Source organism: Piliocolobus tephrosceles, chromosome 2 (assembly GCF_002776525.5).
Source record: "Piliocolobus tephrosceles isolate RC106 chromosome 2, ASM277652v3, whole genome shotgun sequence".
In the NCBI taxonomy this organism is placed as follows: Eukaryota; Metazoa; Chordata; class Mammalia; order Primates; family Cercopithecidae; genus Piliocolobus; species Piliocolobus tephrosceles.
Genome location: NC_045435.1, coordinates 152,522,258 through 152,543,436, shown reverse-complemented (window position 1 = coordinate 152,543,436; position 21,179 = coordinate 152,522,258). Strand labels below are relative to the sequence as shown.

General features: G+C 46.1%; 1 protein-coding gene and 1 non-coding gene across 2 annotated transcripts in view; one reads left to right on the top strand and one right to left on the bottom strand.

Moving 5' to 3' along the window:
- Window positions 1–8,625, bottom strand: part of SH3BP5 (SH3 domain binding protein 5) — a 77,535-nt gene extending 68,910 nt beyond the window's left edge. Inside the window, exons 1-2 of the mRNA XM_023207393.1 lie at window positions 8,124–8,625; window positions 6,354–6,416 (exon numbers count right to left, since the gene is read on the bottom strand). Coding sequence (XP_023063161.1) covers window positions 6,354–6,416; window positions 8,124–8,264 — 204 coding nt within the window. The 5' untranslated portion in view covers window positions 8,265–8,625. The remainder of the gene's footprint in view (window positions 1–6,353; window positions 6,417–8,123) is intronic.
- A 7,105-nt stretch (window positions 8,626–15,730) lies between these two features.
- Window positions 15,731–15,836, top strand: LOC111539551. Its single transcript, XR_002730713.1, has one exon. It is a non-coding gene; the product is annotated as a U6 spliceosomal RNA (small nuclear RNA).
- The last annotated feature ends 5,343 nt before the right edge of the window (window positions 15,837–21,179 follow it).

Genomic DNA, 21,179 nt, shown 5'->3' with positions numbered 1-21,179 from the left:
TATCAGCTCTCTTCCTCCTCCACTTTAAGGCTGCTTTGGATGTTATCTTCAGACTATTTGGGGTCTGCAGACCTCAACTCTGATGCCCCCTATTTCAACAAAGCTTTGGCCTCCCAAAGGGCCCTGAGTGACTCTCCCAGAATCCCCCTCCCCCGACTACAATTGCTCGCTTGGATCCAGGAGATGACAAGCTCCATGAGGCAGGGACATGCCTGATTATTTGTTGACCACCCTGGTCCCCAGCGCCCCACACAGTATTTGCTGCAGGAAGGCCTCCAGGCCAATGTTTACTTCAACCAGATCTCACCTGTGTACAAGAAAGTCGGGGCTGCAGGGGCTCTGCCAGCTCAGACCGGGCAGCCTGCCACCAGGCCTGGAATCTGGTGCAGCTTCAAGAAACAGTTACTCCTCCCTCTCCCGGTCTATCTATTGCTTCAAACATTCCCTAGCAGTTTCTTCAAAGCAAAACTTAGTCTTGCAGGACCTAGTCCCTAGTGCATTCCACCCACACATGTTTTAATGCAGAAAGTGCTGGGACATATCACTGTCCTTTGAATTGTTCTCCTGATTTGTGCTAATAATTCATGAGAGAGGGGCCAGGTAGCTTCCAGTTCACTCTCACCTCCAAGTTTCTAAGCTCAAAACAGAGTTTTTGGTTCTACCATTGCTCCTTGGGTCCAAAAAATAAAAAATAAAAAGTTTTAGGTTTTGTTTTTAAGAGAAAGCATTTGCTGGTTTTTGGAGGGAGGAAAGGCAGAGATAATGAGTGCTGGCTTAAGCGTGTTTGAGGAACACAGATACTCAGAAACAAAGATTTTTCAAACCACCCTGCCAGTATAAGCAGAAACTATTCCCACCTGACCTGAGCAACGAGGAAAAGAAAGGACCCCTTCACAGTCCTGGAACAGCCCACTTTCAGAGCAAGCACGGGAAATGATGAAAACACTACATGTTGTGCTTAAAACCACATATATATGGGCATGAAATATTACAAATCTTTATTCTGATTAGACTTAGAAATTCTCAGTGTGGCGTCTGTTTTAACAAACATTTGAAAAGAGACCTATAAACTAGGCATTTTAAAATTACATCAGCATATTGAGTTTTATTACCTCACCTGGCAGGGCTGTCACGCACCTGAATGACCCATTTATCTCTGACTCATCACCTCCTCTTCCATCCATTACTCACCCCAGCCTGGCACAAGGCCCCCTTGCTGGTCCTCAGCTAGGCCAGGCCCACTCCCATCTTAGCACAGATGTGCCTTCCAGCTGGAATGTTCTTCCCCCACATGGCCTGAGGCTTGCTCACTCTCTCCAGATAATACTGCATTCCTCTCCCTCCCCTTGCCTCCAAACACCCACCAGCTGAGTCCCCTTCCAGCTCTTTGCCTCCTTCGCATACATCAGATAACCTACTGTGCTACTTTAACTCTTTACTGCGTTTTCCACCCCCTCTGCAATGTAAGCCTCAGAAGAGCAGGGACTTCTGTCCATTCTCTTCGCTACTCTGTCCCCATCACCGAAAACTGCCCCCATCACGTAGTAGGTGCTCAATAAATACTTAGTGAATTAAAAAGCTGGTCAGGTGCAGTGGCTCACGCCTGTAATCCCAGCATTTTGGAAGGCCAAGGGAGGCAGATTGCTTTCAGCTCAGGAGTTTGAAACCTGCCTGGCCAATGCTGCAAAACCCGTCTCTACTAAAAATACAAAAATTAGCCAGGCATGGTGGTGTGCGCCTTTGGTCCCAGCTACTTGGGAGGCTGAAGCTAGAGAATCGCTTGAACCCAGGAGGCAGAGTCTGCAGTGAGCCGAGGCTGTGCCACTGCACTCCAGCCTGAGTGACAGAACGAGACCCTGTCTCTTTAATAAATAAATAAAGCTGACGGATCACTGGATCTGTGGGAAAATGTTTATCTTCCTAACTTAAAACATCAGGCTTATATCCAAGGCCTCTCTGGTTAAAAGATTCCTCCTTTAACAGCTTAAAAAGGTTGGCTTTCGCTGATACAAATCAGAGTGCAAAGGAGACCCAACACTGTTCAAAATAAGGTCAGAGGCAAACCCACGTTGCAGGAAGAGACAGACATCCAAGTGACATGGCAGACGGCTGCCAGAGGCCCTTTCACAATCTGGAATTTAAACGGCCAAGACCAGAAATGGGATGTTAAATGTGGACCTCAGGAGCAACACCTTGGTCTACAGCTACCCACGGACAACTGCAGCACAGTATGAGCACATTCGCACCTACCACAAGCCTGGTCACCAATTCAGCTTCATCAGACAAAAATTATGAGAGGTGCTGAATGCCCCAGATCGCAATCAAAAGGCAAAGAGAAAGGAAATGGGGACAGCAAAATACCTTCCCCTGGGGTCCCTGAAAGTAGACTATTTCATTATTTGCCAATTCCATACTTGTGAATTCATCTACTCACTAAAATTTATACATAACCCCAAAATCAATACACGCAGCCCTTTCAGGTTCACTCACCGACACACACAGGAGCGACACTCCACCTCCTCCTTTCAATGCCCAGCCTGTAAACAAGTGTCCTTTTCATGGTCTACTTAGTGCCATGTCTTTCACGCTTTTGTGCTTTCTTTGGTGATTTTGCTGTTAAAAATGGCCCATAAGGGAAGTGCTGAAGTGCTGTCTAGTGAGCATTCCTGAGCATAAGCAGGCTATAATGTGGCTTACAGGGAAAATACATGTTAGGTAAGCGGCCCTGAGTTCAGTGCTAATGAATCAATAGTATATAATAAATAAAGTATCTTTTAATGGAAACTGAAAAGATTAATATTGATCAGTTGATGAAAATGATGTGACCACAGGCTTGCTCCGAGCCCTGAATTTTCCCTACAACAGTGGTTCCGTATTCACTAATTCAGTGTTCACAACTTTAGGGAATACAAGTACTGCAAAAACAAGACTGGGCACGGTGGCTCACACCTGTAATCCCAGCACTTTGGGAGGCTGAGACGGGTGGGGCGGGGCAGCAGGCAGGGGGTGGGGGGCGGTGATGACGACACAAGGTCAGGAGTTCAAGATCAGCCAGTTGAAGACCAGCCTGGCCAACATGGTGAAACCCTGTTTCTACTAAAAATACAAAAATTAGCTGGGCATGGTGGCGGGCGCCTGTAATCCCAGCTACTACTCCGGAGGCTGAGGCGGGAGAATTGCTTGAACCCGGGAGGCAGAGGTTGCAGTGAGCCGAGATCGCGCCACTGCACTCCAGCCTGGGTGACAGAGTGAGACTCTGTCGCAGGAAAAAAACAAAAGACTCGACTGTATATTAAAATGGCTCATTTTCCTGCCCCCTATCCTTGGGCATACTCCCCCTTGACCACCCCAGTGGCTCACTCCACCTGTTCCTCTGCAGAGGCTCTCCTGCAGGCATCTGCTCAGACGTCCTCCTGCAGCGCCCCTCCAGCGTCTGTCACATTTCTTACTGTAGCTATTACCACCAGTAATTATTACCCCCTCTCTGCTCCTCACCCCAACCAAAAACATAAGCTCCTGGAGGGCAAGGTCTTTGTCTCGTTCACCCACATAAATGCAGTGGTCAACAGTATCTGACAAGCAGCTGGTGCCCTGCGTGAAGGGTGAAATCCCACCTGGCTCCTTTGTGACAGAAAACACCTGTTAAACCTGTGCCTCCCAGTGCCACATGTAGCTACTAACACTTGAAACATGTCTAGTCTCAAGTGAAATGTGCCCTAAGTGTAAAATATGCCAAAGATCTTAAAGACTTAGTATAAAAATATATGTGAAATATCAGTAATTTTTTAATAGCAAGTCCATGTTGAAATTGTACTGTCTTGGATATTCCGGGTTAAACAAACTATTTAAATTCATTTCGGCTGTTTATTTTTCATTTTTAATGTGTCTACTAGGGAGTTTTTCATTGCTTATGTAGCCCGTATTATATTTCTATGAGTCAGTCTTGGGTATAATACCGTGAAAAGACCAGCCAGAAACCCAGCCCAGCCCTGGCCACCCCCCTCACACCCTCCAGTTGGCCTCTCACACGGCTCCAAATGCTCTCCAGAGTCAGGCAGGAAACACCTGTCCGGTGGCTTCCTGTGACACACAAATACCTAAGTGTATTCAGAAATGGGATTCAAAAGTCAGGGCTAAAAAGAATTGAACAGATTAACCAATCTCACCCCAAGAAGGTAAGCACCCTAGGGGCTGAGATGTGGGCCATCTTGTTCATTACCCAGAACAGTGGCCAGCACATAGTAGGTGAGCAATTAGAATCAATTGATGCCTTGGTGTTGGGGGGAGGGAGCGTCGGAAGAAGAATATTTCCAGGATGGGTATGGCAACTCATGCCTGTGATCCCAGCACTTTGGGAGGTCAAGGTGGGAGGATCACTTTGAGGCCTGGAGTTCAAGAACAGCCTGGTCAACAGAGCAAGATCCCATCTTTACAAAAAAGTTTAAAAATATGAAAAATTAGCCGGGTATGGTGGCATACACCTGTAGTCTCAGCTACTGGGGAGGATGATGCAGGAGGATTGCCTGAACCCAGGAGTTTGAGGTTGCAGTGAGCTGTGACTGCACCACTGCACTGGGATAATAGAATGCAGGAACTGGAGGAGATCTGGAAAATGCCTGGGACTATAAGATGGGAGCCCTGCCTCTGAGGCATCATCATAAAATGCTAAGTCTCTGAGTCCTTATCTGGAAAGCAGATAGCCCCTATTCTCCTAGTTCTCCAGGCCAGAACATTCTATGATGATAGTAGTTTAATACAGTGGCAACTAGACTGTTTAATATAGTGGCAACTGGGCTCTTGAAACGTGGCTATTGTGACTGAGGAACAGAATTTTGTCTTACTTTATTTTAATTAAACTCATTAGCCAGGCATGGTGGTACACACCTGTTATCCCAACTACTCAGGAAGCTGAGGAATGAGAATCACTTGAGCCCAGGAGGTGGCGGTTGCAGAGAGCAGACATCGCACCACTGCACCCCAACCTGGGCGACAGAGTAAGACACTGTGTCAAAAAAAAAAAATTAATTAAATTCAAATAGCCATACATTGCACATGGCTACCATATGGGACAGCATAGCTCTAGGCTGGTGTGACAGGATGGAATGAGATAAAACGTGTAAAAAACACTCTGTAAATGCTAAAGCCCTATAGGAATGGTAAGGGTTTTGTTGTTTAATGCATTAGAAATCTGAGATCCTAAGAGGTTTGGGTTACCCCACATCACACACAGACTCAATTCATAAGTGAAAGAAATGTAAATAAGCATACATTTTACTTAGGGAGAAGGACAGCCCGTGTTCTTGTACACCTACGATGGAAATGGAGGTGGTTAGCGATAACCCTTCACACAGCTCAGAGCAACAGGCTTTTTAATCCACATTGCTACATCCAGATTTGGTAACTCCCGGGCCTACGCATGCAGCAGAAATCAAGGCTGCCTGTGAATCCTGGCATATTATATTCCTATCTCCCACACCCTCACTCTTAGGGACCATGTGCTTCTTGTCCCTTCCACTGACTTCTGCTGTTTCTCCTGCTACAGAAACAGACTTCGCCAACAGCTCCCTGCACTGGGAAACTGCGCTGAGAGTCCCTCCCGGGCTCTGACAGTCAATTCACAGTCTCCTGAATACATACAGTGGTTGTTCAAATTTGCTGATGGGTGGTAAAAGCAACCACTACTGGAAAGGGGTGGAAACTAATCAGAGGCTGTGATGAATGCTAACTTGTTTACGCTCCGGTTGGAAAATGCACATGAAACCTAAATCAAGTTTTAGTCTCCCAAGATTTTTCCCAGTAGGAAAGGCCTTTCCAGTCTAAACAGCTTTTTGTTACCATTATAATTATATTCTATGCACAAGCAGACAATAAAGAAATGAGCAGGAAAGCAGAAGGCGGCGGTGAGTTATTAGGACAGGAAAGTCAAAAAATGGTCAAAGTCAGAGGAAACAACACAATGCTTTCCAGGACAAATGACAGGAACCGCCCTGAACATGTAAGAGATTTTGTGAGCTCATTCATTCTTCTCCATTCAAGAGCTCAGCTAATTTTCCCCTCTATCCTTTCAGTCACATGAAAACTTGGGGCTTAAGCGTTGTGTAACGCTCTGCACAGACTTGATTTAGGCCCCATGGAGCTTCCATAATGAAAAACAACATGTGAAATTGGATCCACATGCGTTCCGCCCACAGGTTGAGCTCAGTGGTGTATTTTATTCTGTCAGGGAGCTGTTGCTCAACTCCCAAGGAGGGGGGTCCAGCAATAACCCTCCAGCTATGAAGACAAAATTAACCAGCCTTGTGCCGGTGTGAGTGACATCACTCCACCAAGAACAGGAACTCAGCTCTCTGTACCTCGAGTTCAGTCTCCCGTCTGTTGATATCATCCGTGGACTGATTTAACTTCTCCAGTTCTCCCTGGTGAAGAAAAGAGGGAGAAAAAAAGACTTATGGGATCCGTCTTTTGTTTCCAGTATAACTCAGTCCATAACCTGAAAAATTACCCCAGCCCAGTCTGCAGGAAAAGGGAAGAATCGGTATTAATTCTTAAGGCAAACAGTTGAGGCTTGGCTAGAAATGCAAATGAATGTCGGCGTTTCTGAAACCATTTTCTTGAGGGTGTCCTTTTTGACAATGTCTTCAGAGACATTTGGAATTTGTCAGAGGTCAAATATTCCAGGTATGTGACTTCAGGTAAATCCCACCTGTTACAAATGGTTTAATGGCCTCATCAAAACAGCACTATCTGCCTTGAGCAAGAACTTTGCTTAGAAAACAATAAAAGACAATAAGCAAGGCCAGGCCAAAAATATAAACCCAGTGAAATCATCAAGGGCAGAATTCTGGTATTAACTTACCAGAATTATTTTTCTGTAAAGGGTGAAAATCTTTTCACACTGCCCATTATTCAACCTACTTAGCTGGATGTTTTAAACTAGCTTTAATCCCATTCATTTCAATAAACATTTACAAACTGACATTTTGTGAAAAGCATCCAACATGAACTTAACTCATCTTTACTATGCAAACAAAGGATCTTGCTAACATAATCCCATGCCAATAACACACGATTTATTCCAAACCAATTATTTTAATTAATAGCATTCCTAATGCAAGGATTTTTTTTCCACCTGATCTTTATCTTGCTAACCTGACAAAACAATTCATTTAAACCCCAACCACTGAGTTAAGTGAGCTTTTAAATTGATCTGTGCACTAAAAAACCAATTAGCGATCCAGAAATTACAGAACATGCTTAAAAGCAATTTTTAAAAAATGATTTACTGAAAAGATAGAATAAACCGGGTCTTAGAAAGGGATTTGCTCTGCTTTTTGCTTCGGGGTGAAGAGGTTAAACTGTCACTCCTAGATCTCGGCTTGGAAATTGTTTTTTAATCATCTCTCTTGGAAATGGAGGCACAGTCAGCCAGCCCAATCCCCTCGCCGCCTCCACGCGTCAGCTTTGCGCATCAGTTGTCCCTGATTTCTGTTCAAGGCCAACCTCAAAACAAGAAAAAACAGGGTTTTAAGCAATTTCAGGCCAGGCAGACCGTTGAGCCGGTGGTGACAATAAGATGCTCAGTTCTCTAACAATGAATCAGAGAAGGAAAACGGCTCAGGGCGGGCACCTTGGCAGGTGAGGACTCTGCACCCGGGGTACCAGTGCCAGCCCGCGCTGCAGGGGCGGGCAACGCCCACCCGCCTACGGTGCCCGGCGCCCACGCGGGCAACCCCTCCTCGCAGAGCCTGGAAGCCATGCCTTGCCCGCGGTGCCGTGGCGGCCGGGCGGGGGGTACCCCCGAGGATACCATGGCGCCCCCGCCCCCTTTTTCCCTTTGTTGCACATCCGCCCGAACCACCAGGCACGCTGCGGCGACCCCGATCCTGCTAGGGGTCTGCGGGGGGCTCCCCGCAATAGAGTCAGGCCGCATCCACGCGGGCACTGTAGGCTCCTCATTGTGGAGACGAGGAAACAGAGCATACAGATCGTCTCCTGCCACCGTATGTGGCCGCCAGTCCCCGGACCACAGTCACTGGGGGCTGCGAAGTGGATGTACGCGTAGACGCCGACCTCCGCAGCAGCCCTCGCGAAGCCCGGATGCGGGGTGACCCCGCGCGCCCTACCTGGATTCGGGGGTCCACCTCTTCTTCCTCCTCCAGCCCCTGCTCCATCCCCTCTTCCTCCTCCTCCTCCTCCTCGTCCCGTGCAGGCGGCAGGAGCTCGGCTGGCTCCTCCGAGCGGCTCCGCTTCGGTGCCGCGTCCATGAGTGCAGTCGCCACGCGCGCCGCGCAGTGGGCTCGGGAGTGCCCTGGGGGTCGCGGGCGCCACAGGCTGGGCTGGAGCCGCCTCGCCACAGCCGGGCACGGTCGGGTAGCCGACGGGGCCGACACCCGGGAGGCACAGCTCGCCGATGCGGATCCCTCTGGCCGCGGCGGAGCAGAGGAAATGGGCGCGGCTGCCCCCTTTCTGCCGCGGCAGTCAGCGCAGCGCCCGCTCCGCCCCGGTCCCGCCCGGGCTGGGTGCTCCTCGGCCAGTCCCAGCTACCCAGGTCTCCGTCACAAAACCCCAGCTCCCTCCACATCTCCAAGGTGGCAAAATAGGAGAGCCCCCACCCCCTTGTAACTTAGCAGCCCGGATATATCTCAACTGCGTAAGGCAAGCCTCCCGCTTTCGGAAGTCCCCTTCTCCCGCCCTCCTCCGAAGCGCGTTGTGTGTGGTAGGAGGCGTGGGGTGATTTCCCGCTGAAGTCGCCTTCCGAAGCCTGCGTTTAGTGACCCTGGACCTCAGGACCAAGACTTGCCGAAACCCTGTACCCAAAGCACATTCCTCCCCTTGAGCGAACCTTGGGAATGGCGCCTACTCAAAGATTTGCCCAGAAAAGCAAACTAAAATGTGCGCTTATATAGACACAGGAGTGTAGAAGGAGAGCCAGCTGCAGCTCCGTGCACGGATGCATTGCCGAAGGCTGCGGCCTCTCGGGGCGAGCCCCGTACCAAACACAGAGGTGCGGCGGTCCTACCTGAATAGCCGGGAAGCATGGAGAATGCATTGAGCTGGAATGCCTGTGGGCTGACACAGCCTTTTTAAGGAGGTGGCAAGTGTAACCCCCGTTGATGGGCACACTCTGGCCAAGAATTTATGAATTAGTGAGACTTCCTGCCCACCATCAACAAGTAGGGAGACAGAGTTGGCCTGGCAGACACAGCATCCGAAAAGGCCAAACCGAAGAGGCATGTGTGTGCTTTTATGAAATGTCAGGGCCACTGTGATGTCAGGGGAACCCAAAGGATGACCTTGGCAAAGCAGGTGAGCACATAGCTGCTCACATCTCCTTCCTTTGAGAAATGCAGAACGTGCACATGTTCTACACGGAGGCCTGTAGCCCATCTGCTCTGAGTTTGGTGGACAAATTTGCTTGAGAATGGAGCTTCTTTCTGAGAACCTATCATCAAAACCACCTTACAAAACCTGTGTCTGGCACTACGTGGTAGCTCATATCTGTAATCCCAGTTCTTTGAGATGCCAGGACACAAGGATCACTTGAGGCCAGGAGTTCAAGACCAGCCTGGGCAATACAGCCAGACCCCTTCTCAAATAAATAAATAGTCCTGCTTCTGGTGGTTTTATCAGAAACTAGGCTAGAGGGTTACTCCTAGGGAAAGGCACCACCCCATACACGCTGGCACTATAGTCCACTGTCAAAGGAAAATTGTCCTATTTCCTGGAGGTAGTGCCATGGTTTGTTTCTAAGAAGGTCAGGCCTGTTCATTGCTCTTTAAATCAAGGATAAGTCAGCAATTCTGTAAGAGGTGTTTCAAAGCTCCTTGCTAAAGACATAGTTGCTTTTGGTTTTCCAATGATAGATGAAGCCAGGGACAAGATAGCATAGGAGTCACTTGGGAACACAGCTTGGATTTGAGCCTCCAACGTTGCAGGTACATCCTAGCTCTGAATAAACTGAGAGACAGAGTTTGAAATAAACAGAGGCCTCTGGGGTCAGCCCTGACTACGATAAATGCTTCTCAGCTAGCAGAACCCCATCCTCTCCATTGCAAATGACAAACTCCAAATCACATTCCTGCTTCAGCTTAGGTCAAGAGCAAAACGTATCTGTGAGACATAGGCCAACTGCTCAAGAACATCAGTTCAGACTTTTGTTGTCTTATTTTTTGGAGATCTGGACCAGCTATAGTGTTAATCCCAATAGTGTTTCTAAAGTTAAAATAAGAAAAATAAACAAACCACAGGCAGTACTATATACAGTCAATCCTCCACAGCCTCTCAGGTTCCACATGTGTAAATTCAACTAACCACAGATAGAAAATATTCGGGGGGAAAAAAACACAACAATTAAAAAAATACATATTTAAAAATACATGGCCAGGAGTGGTGGCTTACACCTGTAATCCTAGCATTTTGGGAGGCTGAGGCAGGAGGATCACTTGAGGCCAGGAGTTCCAGACCAGCCTGGGCAACAAAGCAAGACTGGCTCTCTCTCTAGAAAAAAAAAAAAAATACCATATATGAGAACTATGTACATATTTGCATTGTATTAGGTATTGCAGGTAAGAAATGTAGAGATGATTTAAAGTATACAGGAGGGGCTGCTCATGGTGGTTCATGCCTGTAATCTCAACACTTTGGGAAGCCGAGGCAGGTGGGCTGCTTGAGCTCAGGAGTTCAAGACCAGCCTGGACAACATGGTAAAACACCATCTCTACAAAAAATACAAAAAATTAGCCAAGTGTGGTGGCTCATGCCTGTAGTTGCAGCTATTTAGGAGGCTGAGATAGGAAGATTGCTTAAGCCCAGGAGGCGGAGGTTGCGGTGAGCCGAGATTGCACCACTGCCCTCCAGCTTAGGTGACAGCAAGACTTGTCTGAAAATAAATAAATATATAAATAATAAAGTATACAGGAGGGGCCAGACGTGGTGGCTCATGCCTGTAATCTCAGTCCTTTGGGAGGCCGAGGCAGGAAGGAGGATCACTAGAGGCCAGGTGTTTGAGACCAGCCTGGGCAACAAAGCAAGACCTCATCTCTAGGCCAGGTGTAGTGGCTCACGTCTGTAATCCTAGCACTTTGGGAGTCCGAGGCAAGAGTTTGAGACCAGCCAGAGCAACATGGTGAAACCCCGTCTCTACTAAAAATACAAAACTCAGCTGGGCATGGTGGCGCACGCCTGTAATCCCAGCTACTCGGGAGGCTGAGGCAGAAGAATCACTTGAAGCTGGGAGGCAGAGGTTGCAGTGAACCGAGATGGTGCCACTGCACTCCAGCCTGGATGACAGAGTGAGACTTTCTCTCAAAAAAAAAAAAAAAAAAAGAAAGAAAAGAAAAGGGAAAAAAACACCTCATCTCTAATAAAAATTGTTTTAAATTAGCAAGGCGTGGTAGCACATGCCTGTAGTTCCAGCTACTCTAGAAGCTGAGGTAGATCACTTGAGCCCGGGAAGTCAAAGCTGCAGTGACCCCTGATCATGCCACTGCACTCCAGCCTGGGTGACAGAGGGAGATCCTATCTCAAAAACAAACAAACATGTTTTTAATGAAAAATTAAATTAAATAAAGTATACAGGAGGTTGTATGTAGGTTACAGGTAAACACTGCCATTTTCTGCAGGGGATGTAAGCACCTCAGATTTTAGCATTACAGGGATCCAGAAACCAATCCCCCAGGGAAATCAAGGGACAACTGTATATATTCCCTATTGGCACATATGTCGTGCACATAAATGCATAGCAAAAGGCCTGGAAGGATTTATACCCAGTAAAGAGTGGCTACCTCTGGGAAAAAGGGAGCAGGGAGTGGCCTAGGATTGGCTGGGATGGGGGCAGGGGATCAAAGGAAACTCAGTTTCTCAGTAATGTTTTTCTTTTTCACAAAAAGGATATGTTTATTATTGTTTTGTGGAATTTAAAGACAAATTTAAAATAATGCGTACTGGTCAGGTGTGGTGGCTCATGCCTATAATCCCAGCTACTCTGGAGGTTGAGGCAGGAGAATCACCTGAACGCAGGAGGTAGAGGTTGTAATGAGCCAAGATCGCACCACTGCACTCCAGTGTGGGTGATAAGAGTGAAACTCCATCTCAAAAAAAGAGAGAAAGAAATGAGAAAGCCTACCACATATACTTTTGGGGAAAGAACACTCCAGAGACTGAAGCAGCATGTGCAAAGGTCCTGAGGTGGGAATATGTCTTGGGTATTGCAAAAAAAAGCAAGGAGATCCATGTGGGTAGGACAGACACAGCCAGGGAGACAGGGAGGGAGATGAAATCAGAGGCAAGCATGTGGGTAGACCATGGAGACGCTTTAGGTCATGGTAAGGAATTTGAATTTTGTTCTGAGTGAGTGCTCATATAATAACTCTGGCTAGTGTATGAGAAATTGACTCAGTGGACACTGAGGAGCTAGGGTCAGAAGAGACAAAGGAGATCCATTAGCCTGATGATCAGCCTCTTCTGATTGCTTCTGTTTTTTCAGCAAAATAATGAGCCACGTCATCAGCTGAGAATGAGGGGATGGAGGGCAGAGGGCATTGGAGGTTGGAGGAGAGAGGCTTTGTGAAAGAGCTGGCCAGGAGAGTTGGTGACTGAGTTGACCATGGGAATATATTATAATTGCAAGGCTGTGCTGAGGACCCACCTGTGGTTTGAGAGTCCCAATGAACCTAGTCAGCAAGGACGAGTGGATTTTCCTACAGTACAGTCTCCAAATCACTTCCATCTTTCTAACCCTTGATTCAGGGCTTCATCATGGCTCCCTAGACTCTTTTACAGTCCCTCACCCTCTTATGTCCACACTTCCCATTTGGTCTAGCTTAGATTCCATTGCCCATCATTAAAATCACCACACCTGCAGCCAGCCACAACTCCCTCACGCTTCTCCACGACCACGGTAAGCACTTGGTATAATCCCAACCCTGGTTCAATCCCACACGGTCTTATTACTTTGTACCTGTACTCAGTAGCTAAGATAAAGTGCTGGGATTACAGGTGTGAGCCACCAATGCTCAGCCAAAGAGTTGGGGTTTTTTTAGTTTAGTTTGTTTTCTTGGGGGGACAGAGTCTCACTATGTCACCTAGGCTGGAGTGCAGTGGCATGATCTCAGCTCACTGCAACCTCCGCCTCCTGGGTTCAAGCCATTCTCCTGCCTCAGCCTCCTGTGTAGCTGGGATTACAGGCGCCTGCCACCACACCCAGCTAATTTCTATATTTTTAGTAGAGATGAAGTTTCACCACGTTGGCCAGGCTGATCTTGAACTCCTGATCCACCTGCCTCGGTCTCCCAAAGTGCTGGGATCACGGGCGTGAGCCACCACACCCAGCCAAGAGTTTTTATTGAATGTTTTTAAAGTGAAGTTTGCAAGTGAAAATGGTCAGCAACATTAATTCATTTGTATTTTTGTTTTGTTTTTTGTTTTTAGATCTAGATCTGCAGAAAGCAACAGTAATTCAGCACACTTTTCAGCCCCTACTATACGCATGCACTATTTCCAGGGCCAGTTTGAGGGTCCCAAACATGTAGATGACAAATTCCTAGTCCTTTACTTGGGGAGACAGGCCCTCACGAAACCTGGGCCCCAGGCCAGGTGAGTGTCTCACACCTGTAATCCCAGCACTTTGAGAGGCCAAGGGAGGAGGATCGCTTGAGTCCAGAAATTCAAGACCAGCCTGGGCAACATAGTAAGAGCCTCCCCACATCTCTACCAAAAAATTTTTAAAAATTAGCGGAGTGTGGTGCTGCGTGCCTATAGTCCTAACTACCCAGGAAAGTGAGGAAGGAGGATCACTTGAGACCAGGAGCTCGAGGCAGAAGTGAGCTAAGAAAGTGCCATGGCACTGTAGCCTGGGTGACAGAGTGAAACCCTATCTCAAAAAAAAAAAAAAAAAAGGTGCCCCAAAGCAGCAGCCACATGATTCCCTCATTGTGAAGTTAAGACTCTTTCTGTCAAACTTCAATGCCATTTAAATTAAGATTCCCTGCAACGCCATTTTTTTTTTTAATGCTTTGTGAGCTAGGTGTGCTGGCTCACATCTGCAATCTCAGCACTTTGGGAGGCCAAAGTGGGAGGATCACTTGAAGCTGGAGTTCAACACCAGCCTGGACAACATAGCAAGACCCCATCTCTACAAAAAAATACAAAAACTAGTTAGGTGTGGTGGTGTGCACCTGTAGTCCTAACTACTCCAGAGCCTGAGATGGGAGGATTGCTTGCACCCAGGAGGTTGAGGCTGAAGTGAACCAAGACTGCACTACTTCATTCCAGCCTAGACAACAGATAGGGAACCCTGTTTCTAAATAAATAAAGTAAAGTAAAGTAAAAATGCTTTGTAACTACCTGTTAACTCCTAGAACAGAAACTGCTGTCTGGACTAAGAATGAATCTGCATTCACATCACACTCTGGTGTCAATGTCAGAAGAAACTGACAACCAGCATCCCCTCTTTCTCCACCAGTGATATTTACGTGGCACCTTAGGTCAGAGGTTGCAAACTGGAAGCGACTGATGGGATCAGGCCTGGGGTTGTGCTGCCTGGCTGACACAGCCTTTATAAATTTGAGCCAGCAGTTAAAACTAACACGAAGGAGGCTTGCAGCAGCGTGGGGTGGGGAGGGACTCATGCATGGGTGCGCAGCCACCACACCCCACCCCCATCCCCTGCACTAGCAAGGTCCCTCGGGGGAAAAAAAAAAAACTAAACTAAACATGAAAACAGTGATCTAACATGAAAATGCAGACATCTCTGATTAGCAAGAGTGTGGAGGAGATGGGATGGCTGGCTGGCCCCTTTAGGATGGCATGTAGTCTCAAATTAACCTCAGAATCCTATTGGCAGACCACTTACACACGGCAGGCCACACACAGGTAAATGTCTGACCTCTCCCCAGAGCCCCCCATGGTACAGTGTTGCAGGAAAGCTGGCTCCGTAGGTCTTCCTGCCGACTCTCTCTTCTCTTCCCAGCGACCCCTAAGGATCATGGCACACAGCAAGGTGGAAGAGAATTTTAAGGTAGACCATAAACCCTTCAACAATATTTTTTGACCCCAAATGATTGGTTCTAAGAATTCAAGGGTCTATAGAAGCCAGTTCTTTGAAAGGGATCAGAGCCTTCACATTAAAGAGGCATCTGTTTAATTCACTGATTCAGTGACATCAGTGTGTTGCCAAATTGTCTTCCAATGTGGCCACTCCCCTCTAATGAGAACCTTTATTTGTGTCTAAATTGAGTTAAACTTGTCTCTTGACTCGGATGAATTACAGGCCACAGCACACAGAGAACCAAGGAAAGAGATTTTCGGTGTCTATCTGTAGTCTTAGAGGACTTACAGATATTTAGGACGGTGCTGGAATCCTGGAGATGGAAAGTGTTCCATTAAAAAGAGAGCCCGGGTGTGGTGGCTCACACCTGTAATCCCAGCACTTTGGGAGGCTGAGGCAGGTGGATCACCTGAGGTCAGGAGTTTGAGACCAGCCTGACCAATATGGTAAAACCATCTCTACTAAAAATACAAAAATTAGCCGGACGCCGTGGCATGCAACTGTAGTCCCAGCTACTAGGGAGGCTGAGACAGGAGAATTGCTTGAACCTAGGAGGCAGAGGTTGCAATGAGCCAAGATAGTGCCACTGCACTCCAGCCTGGGCAGCAGAGCAAGATTCCATCTCAAACATAAATAAATAAATAAATAAATAAATAAATAAATAAATAATAAAAAGAAGGAAGAGTGCTTGTTTCAGCAGCACGTATACTAAAATTGGAATTATACTGAGAAGACTAGCATGGCTCTGCACAACCATGACATGCAAATTTGGGAAGTGTTCCATTAAAAGTTAAAAAAAAAAAAAAAGAAGAAGAAAGATCCTGTTGAAGTGATGGCCCTTGCTAAAAAAAAGGGGGGGGGGGGAAACAGAAGAAAGAAAGTTCTATACTCTGCAAACCAATGAGCATAACATTTTGCAGACACTATTCTAGAATGGATTTTAAGGAGGAGAGGGTACTTCTGTGTCCCAAGAAGAAAAATGACTCATCACCATGACCCAGCTCGGGTTAACCAAGAACAAATCATGTCAGCACAGCCCTCACTTCCTTATTCCATGGTTTATTAGTCTAAGAAATCTAAGGAAGGAAAGAAGCAAGATAGACCAAGATAAATGGTCCAGGAAAAGGCCACTTAAATAAATTCACTTATAAAGGAAGCCAAAATTCCATATTAAATGGTGAAAAAGGGTATTTATCAGGACTTTACTCTGGAAGATAAAACTTAAAATAATGTTAAGAAATTTTTCTTGTATTTTAAAAATATAAGAAATATTTATTTATTTATTTGACAAGTATTTATTGGCCTTGTATTATGTGACAGCCTCTGGCAAGTAAAAATATGACAGTGAACAAAGGAGACAAAGCCTCTGCTCTAGTGGAGCTTCTAGTCCAAGGGAAGACAGACAAATGGTTAAATACATAAAAAAGCAACATAGGCCAGCATGGTGGCTCACACCCTGTAATCCCAACACTTTGGGATCACCTGAGGTCAGGAGTTTGAGACCAACCTGGCCAAAATGGTGAAACCCCGTCTCTACTAAAAATACAAAAATTAGCCAGGCATGGTGGCGGTCACCTGTAATCCCAGCTACTCAGGAGGCTGAAGTGGAAGAATCACTTGAACCCACTTCAAGTGGGTAGGCAGAGGTTGCAGTAAGCCAAGATCGTGCCACTGCACTCCAGCCTGGGTGACAGGAGAGAAACCCTGTCTCAAAAAATAAAAACAAATAGGCCGGGTGCAGTGGCTCAAGCCTGTAACCCTAGCACTTTGGGAGGCTGAGGCGGGCAGATCACCTGAGGTTGGGAGTTCAAAACCAGCCTGGCCAACATGGAGAAACCTCGTCTCTACTAAAAATACAAAATTAGCCAGGTATGGTGGCGCATGTCTGTAATCCTAGGTACTCAGGAGGCTGAGGCAGGAGAATCACTGGATCCCGCGAGGCAGAGGTTGCGATGAGCCGAGATCACGCCACTGCACTCCCGCCTAGGCAACAAGAGCGAAACTCCGCCTCAAAAAATAATAAATAAATAAATAGACAAACAATAAAATAAAACCTATTATAAAAAGGCTACTATAAAAGCACTTTTATAAACCTAAACTCTTCTCTGCAGCCTTCCAGGCCCCACCTCATCTGACTTGTACCCACACCTTACACTTCCTCTCACCACCTCTCCTCCTGGCTCACTCTGACCACCACATGGGCTGTCAGCTGGCTCTGTCCTCAGAGTTTCTGCTGTCTGCATCGCTCTCTCCTCCAGGGCACAGCTGCCTGACTTCTCATCATCCACATCTCAGCCCAGATGTCACATCCATAGCGAGACCTTCTCCAACTCCCATCTAGAGCAGTTTCTCCTCCAGCCCTCCCTGTATAGTTTGGCTGTATCCCCACCCAGATCTCATCTCGAATTGTGTCATGGAAGGGACCTGGTGGTAAGTGGTTGGATCATGGGGGCAGTTTCCTCCATCCTGTTCTCGTGATAATGAATGAGTTCTCACAAGATCTGATAGTTTTATAAGTGTCTGGCATTTCACCTGCTTGCACTCACTCTGTCCTGCCACCCTGTGAAGAAGGTGCCTGCTTCTCCTTTGCCTTCCAGCATGACTGTAAGTCTCCTGAGGCCTCCCCAGGCAATGCAGAACTGTCAGTCAATTCAACTTCTGTCCTTTAATTACCCAGGTTCAGGTATTTCTTCCTAACAGTGTGAGAATGGATTAAAATACCTCTCTATCTCATTACCCTATTTTGTTTTCTTCATAGCAATTATCTTTATCACTAGCTAGTCTATTTTGGTTTTGAATTTTTATTTTTTATTTTTTAAAAATAGAGATGGGGTCTTACTATGTTGCCCAGACTGATCTTGAACTCCTGGGCTCAAGTGATCCGCCCGCCTTGGCCTCCCAACGTGCTGGGATTATAGGCATGAGTCACCACGTCCAGCCTTTATAATAGGTTTTATAATAACTTTTTACAGTTATTATAAAAGCGATGGGAAGCACTGAAGGGATTGAATTTGAAGAATGACACAGTTGATGTATTTGCTTCAGTGATCACTGGGGCTGCTGTGTGGACATGAAATGGCCATGAAGGCAAGAGCAGGAGCAGGGATACAGGTCAGGAGGCTGTCCCAGGGGCCCTAGTGAGAGATGTGGCTGCCTGGGCTTGGGGTCCGACGGTAGTGGGGAGATGGACTGGAGTTGATTTAGGTTATATTTGGAAATTAGCCCCAACAAAACTTGCAATTCCATCTGATGGGGGGGCAGGGGAGGGCAGAGGCAGAGACATCAAGAATAACTCAAGATTTTGGCTTGAGCAAGCAGCGGACTGAAGCTGCCATTTACGGAGTGAGGCAGGGGAGACTTAAGAAACAGTTTTGCAATCAGGAAGCCTGTTTTCAGGCACCCAAGTCTGAAGGCTATTAAACACTCAAGTAGAGATGTCAAGTAGACAGTAGGATAGACGTCTGAAGCCCAGGGGACAGGCCAAGATTGCAGATATAAATTTAGGAGTCAACTGCATGTAGATGATATTTAAAGCCAAGGGACTGAATGAGATCAAGGGACTGAAATCACTTAGAAGGGGGAGATGTGGAAGAAAAGAGGACCAGAACACAGCTCTGGGGCATCCCAACATTTAGAGATTGAGTCTTGGAGGGGAAGCCAGGCAAGAGGACTCCAGCCAGCTGATTCTTAAAATAACAATAATCACAAAAATGAATCAATCAGCTGTTGAGGAATTTTTGCATATGTTTTTCTGGTAAAATTATATGATCATATAATAAAAAATTGGTCGATTCAGATTTGACTTTCACAGCACAATCACGAACAGTGTAATTTTGGCAAAAATAGCTGAGGTCTTTGTGAATTTTCCCAGGTGTCTCTCTTACCTCTTTGATATTCAAATCATTCTCATTTGAAGTATCTTTTTGGTCCTTATCCTCAAAGATTTTTCTCTCATCTAATGCTGCTGTTCCCTCATATGTCAATGGCTTAGCAAATGATTAGGGCAGTTCCCCAAAATTGCTTTCCTAATTTTTTTAAAATCTTGCTTATTTTGCAAGACTGACAGTTTCACTTTGCCATCAATATTTATGTAATTTATGTTGCATTGTGCTGTTGTAACCTGACAACTATAGAGAAAATAATGAACAAAGACTGTGACACAATGGGCAGTGGTGGAAGCTTGGTTTTGAAAGGAATGGATGTGTAGTCAGTTTATGAGTGATTAATTTTGTATCATAATGATGTTAGCTGTCTATGGTGGAGATAACTAGCTGTCCACCAAATCCATTCTCCCCTTCTTTACGCAACAAAGTCAACGGCATTTCCCTACCTACCATTTGGCTAGGTGTGGCTTTGTGACAAAGTGAACAGCAGTGACATGCCACTTTCATGCCTGTCTGACAAAAATCACTCACATGTGCTCCTTTGTGTGTTTTCCTCTTCTTTGACTGGATGCAGATGACAGTGGGGCCCTGGAGAATGACAGATTTACAAGATGGAGACAACCTAGATCCCTGAGTGACTGCATGGAGGATAGCACCCCCACCAACTTGAGCACCCTGATTTCTTGTTACCTGTGCTAGAAATAACATTCCATCATGTAGAATCATTAAACATCTGAGTCTATTTGCTACAGTAGCTCGGTCTGTCCTAAATGACACACTGCTCTACTTAACTTCAGGAACAGGATAACGAATACTCAATAATGAGGAGCCCCTTATAGATTTCAGCAAGATATTGATTACTTCATGTAGACTACACTATTACTTTGTGTAGACAAGGCTGAGAAACAAGGATGTTGCTGACCCAGGTCAGGGAAGTAGTACTGACTGAACAACCAAACCTAAAGGTTAGTGAATCACTGTCCAACCACATACATTCCTTTGGGCTTAATTATCAGTTCTGTCCTTTTCAACATTTGTAGTAGTGACTTGGATGAATATAAAGACTGCTCACTTCCCAAGCTTGCAAAATCCACCCTGGATTGGACAATCATGATCCACAAATATCTTGGCATTTTATTTGCATTGTGTTGTTGTATCCTAACAACTTTGGAGATAATAATGAATAAAAACTTTGACCCAGTGGGCAAAAAGTGGAAAGGTGGTGAACTAAACTGAATATGGTAAAAATCACTGGAGTTAACTGTAAGGTCCTGAGCTTAGTTTGGAATAAACTAGAACAAGATAGAGAAGACATGGCTTAGGGCAGCACATTTTTTAAAAGTTAGACATCTTAGAATGCATTTCTACAAGCACTGTGCCTATAATAAAAAGGTGATAATCTCATGCTTTTCTGCCTGGATTATCACCAGGCAGGGAGGGGACCTCCCTCTTGGCATTTTTGTTGTCAAATGCTACACAATACAGGAAATGTGCTCAGAGGAGAGTGCTCAGAACTGAGAAGCATCAGGAAGATGGATTTGTGGTGTGTGTATGTGTGTTTTAATAGAGACAGGGTCTTATTCTGTTGCTCAGGCTGGAGTCCAGTGGTGTGAGCACAGTTCACTGTAAACTCTAATTCTTGAACTCAAGTGATCCTCCTGACTCAGTCTCCTGAGTAGGCAGGACTACAGGAATGCACCACCAATTTTTTTTGTAGGGACAAGGGTCTTACTATGTTGCCTAGACTGGTCTCGAACTCTTGGCTTCAAATGATGCTCCTGTTTCAGCCTCCAAAAGCATTGGGCTTACAGGCGTGAGCCACTGCACCTGGACAATTTTTTTAAAACATTCTATTGGATAAATCTGTTCAATTATTAATTGGGCTGCCTCAATAGCAGTGAATGCCCCATCTCTGGAAGTGTCTGAATAAATTTGCATATAAAATTACTGTTATTCAGTCATTTTAATCTACAAGAATGGCCATTTCATACGGTTCAACCTAATATTTGGTGGAAAGGGTAGAGGATGAGTCAAGCAATTGATATTTTAAGAGCAAGTGACAGAAGCACATCTCAAACTGACTTCACCAAAGGAAATGAGAGGCAATAGTGGAGTGGAAAGCGTACTGGCTCGTGTAACTGAAAAGCCCAAGTAAATTTAGCTTCAGGTATGGTTACATCCAGCATTCTCTCTCTGTCTCTGCCCTGTCCTCCTCTGTGTTGCCTCCCTTCCCAGACACACCTGCCCCT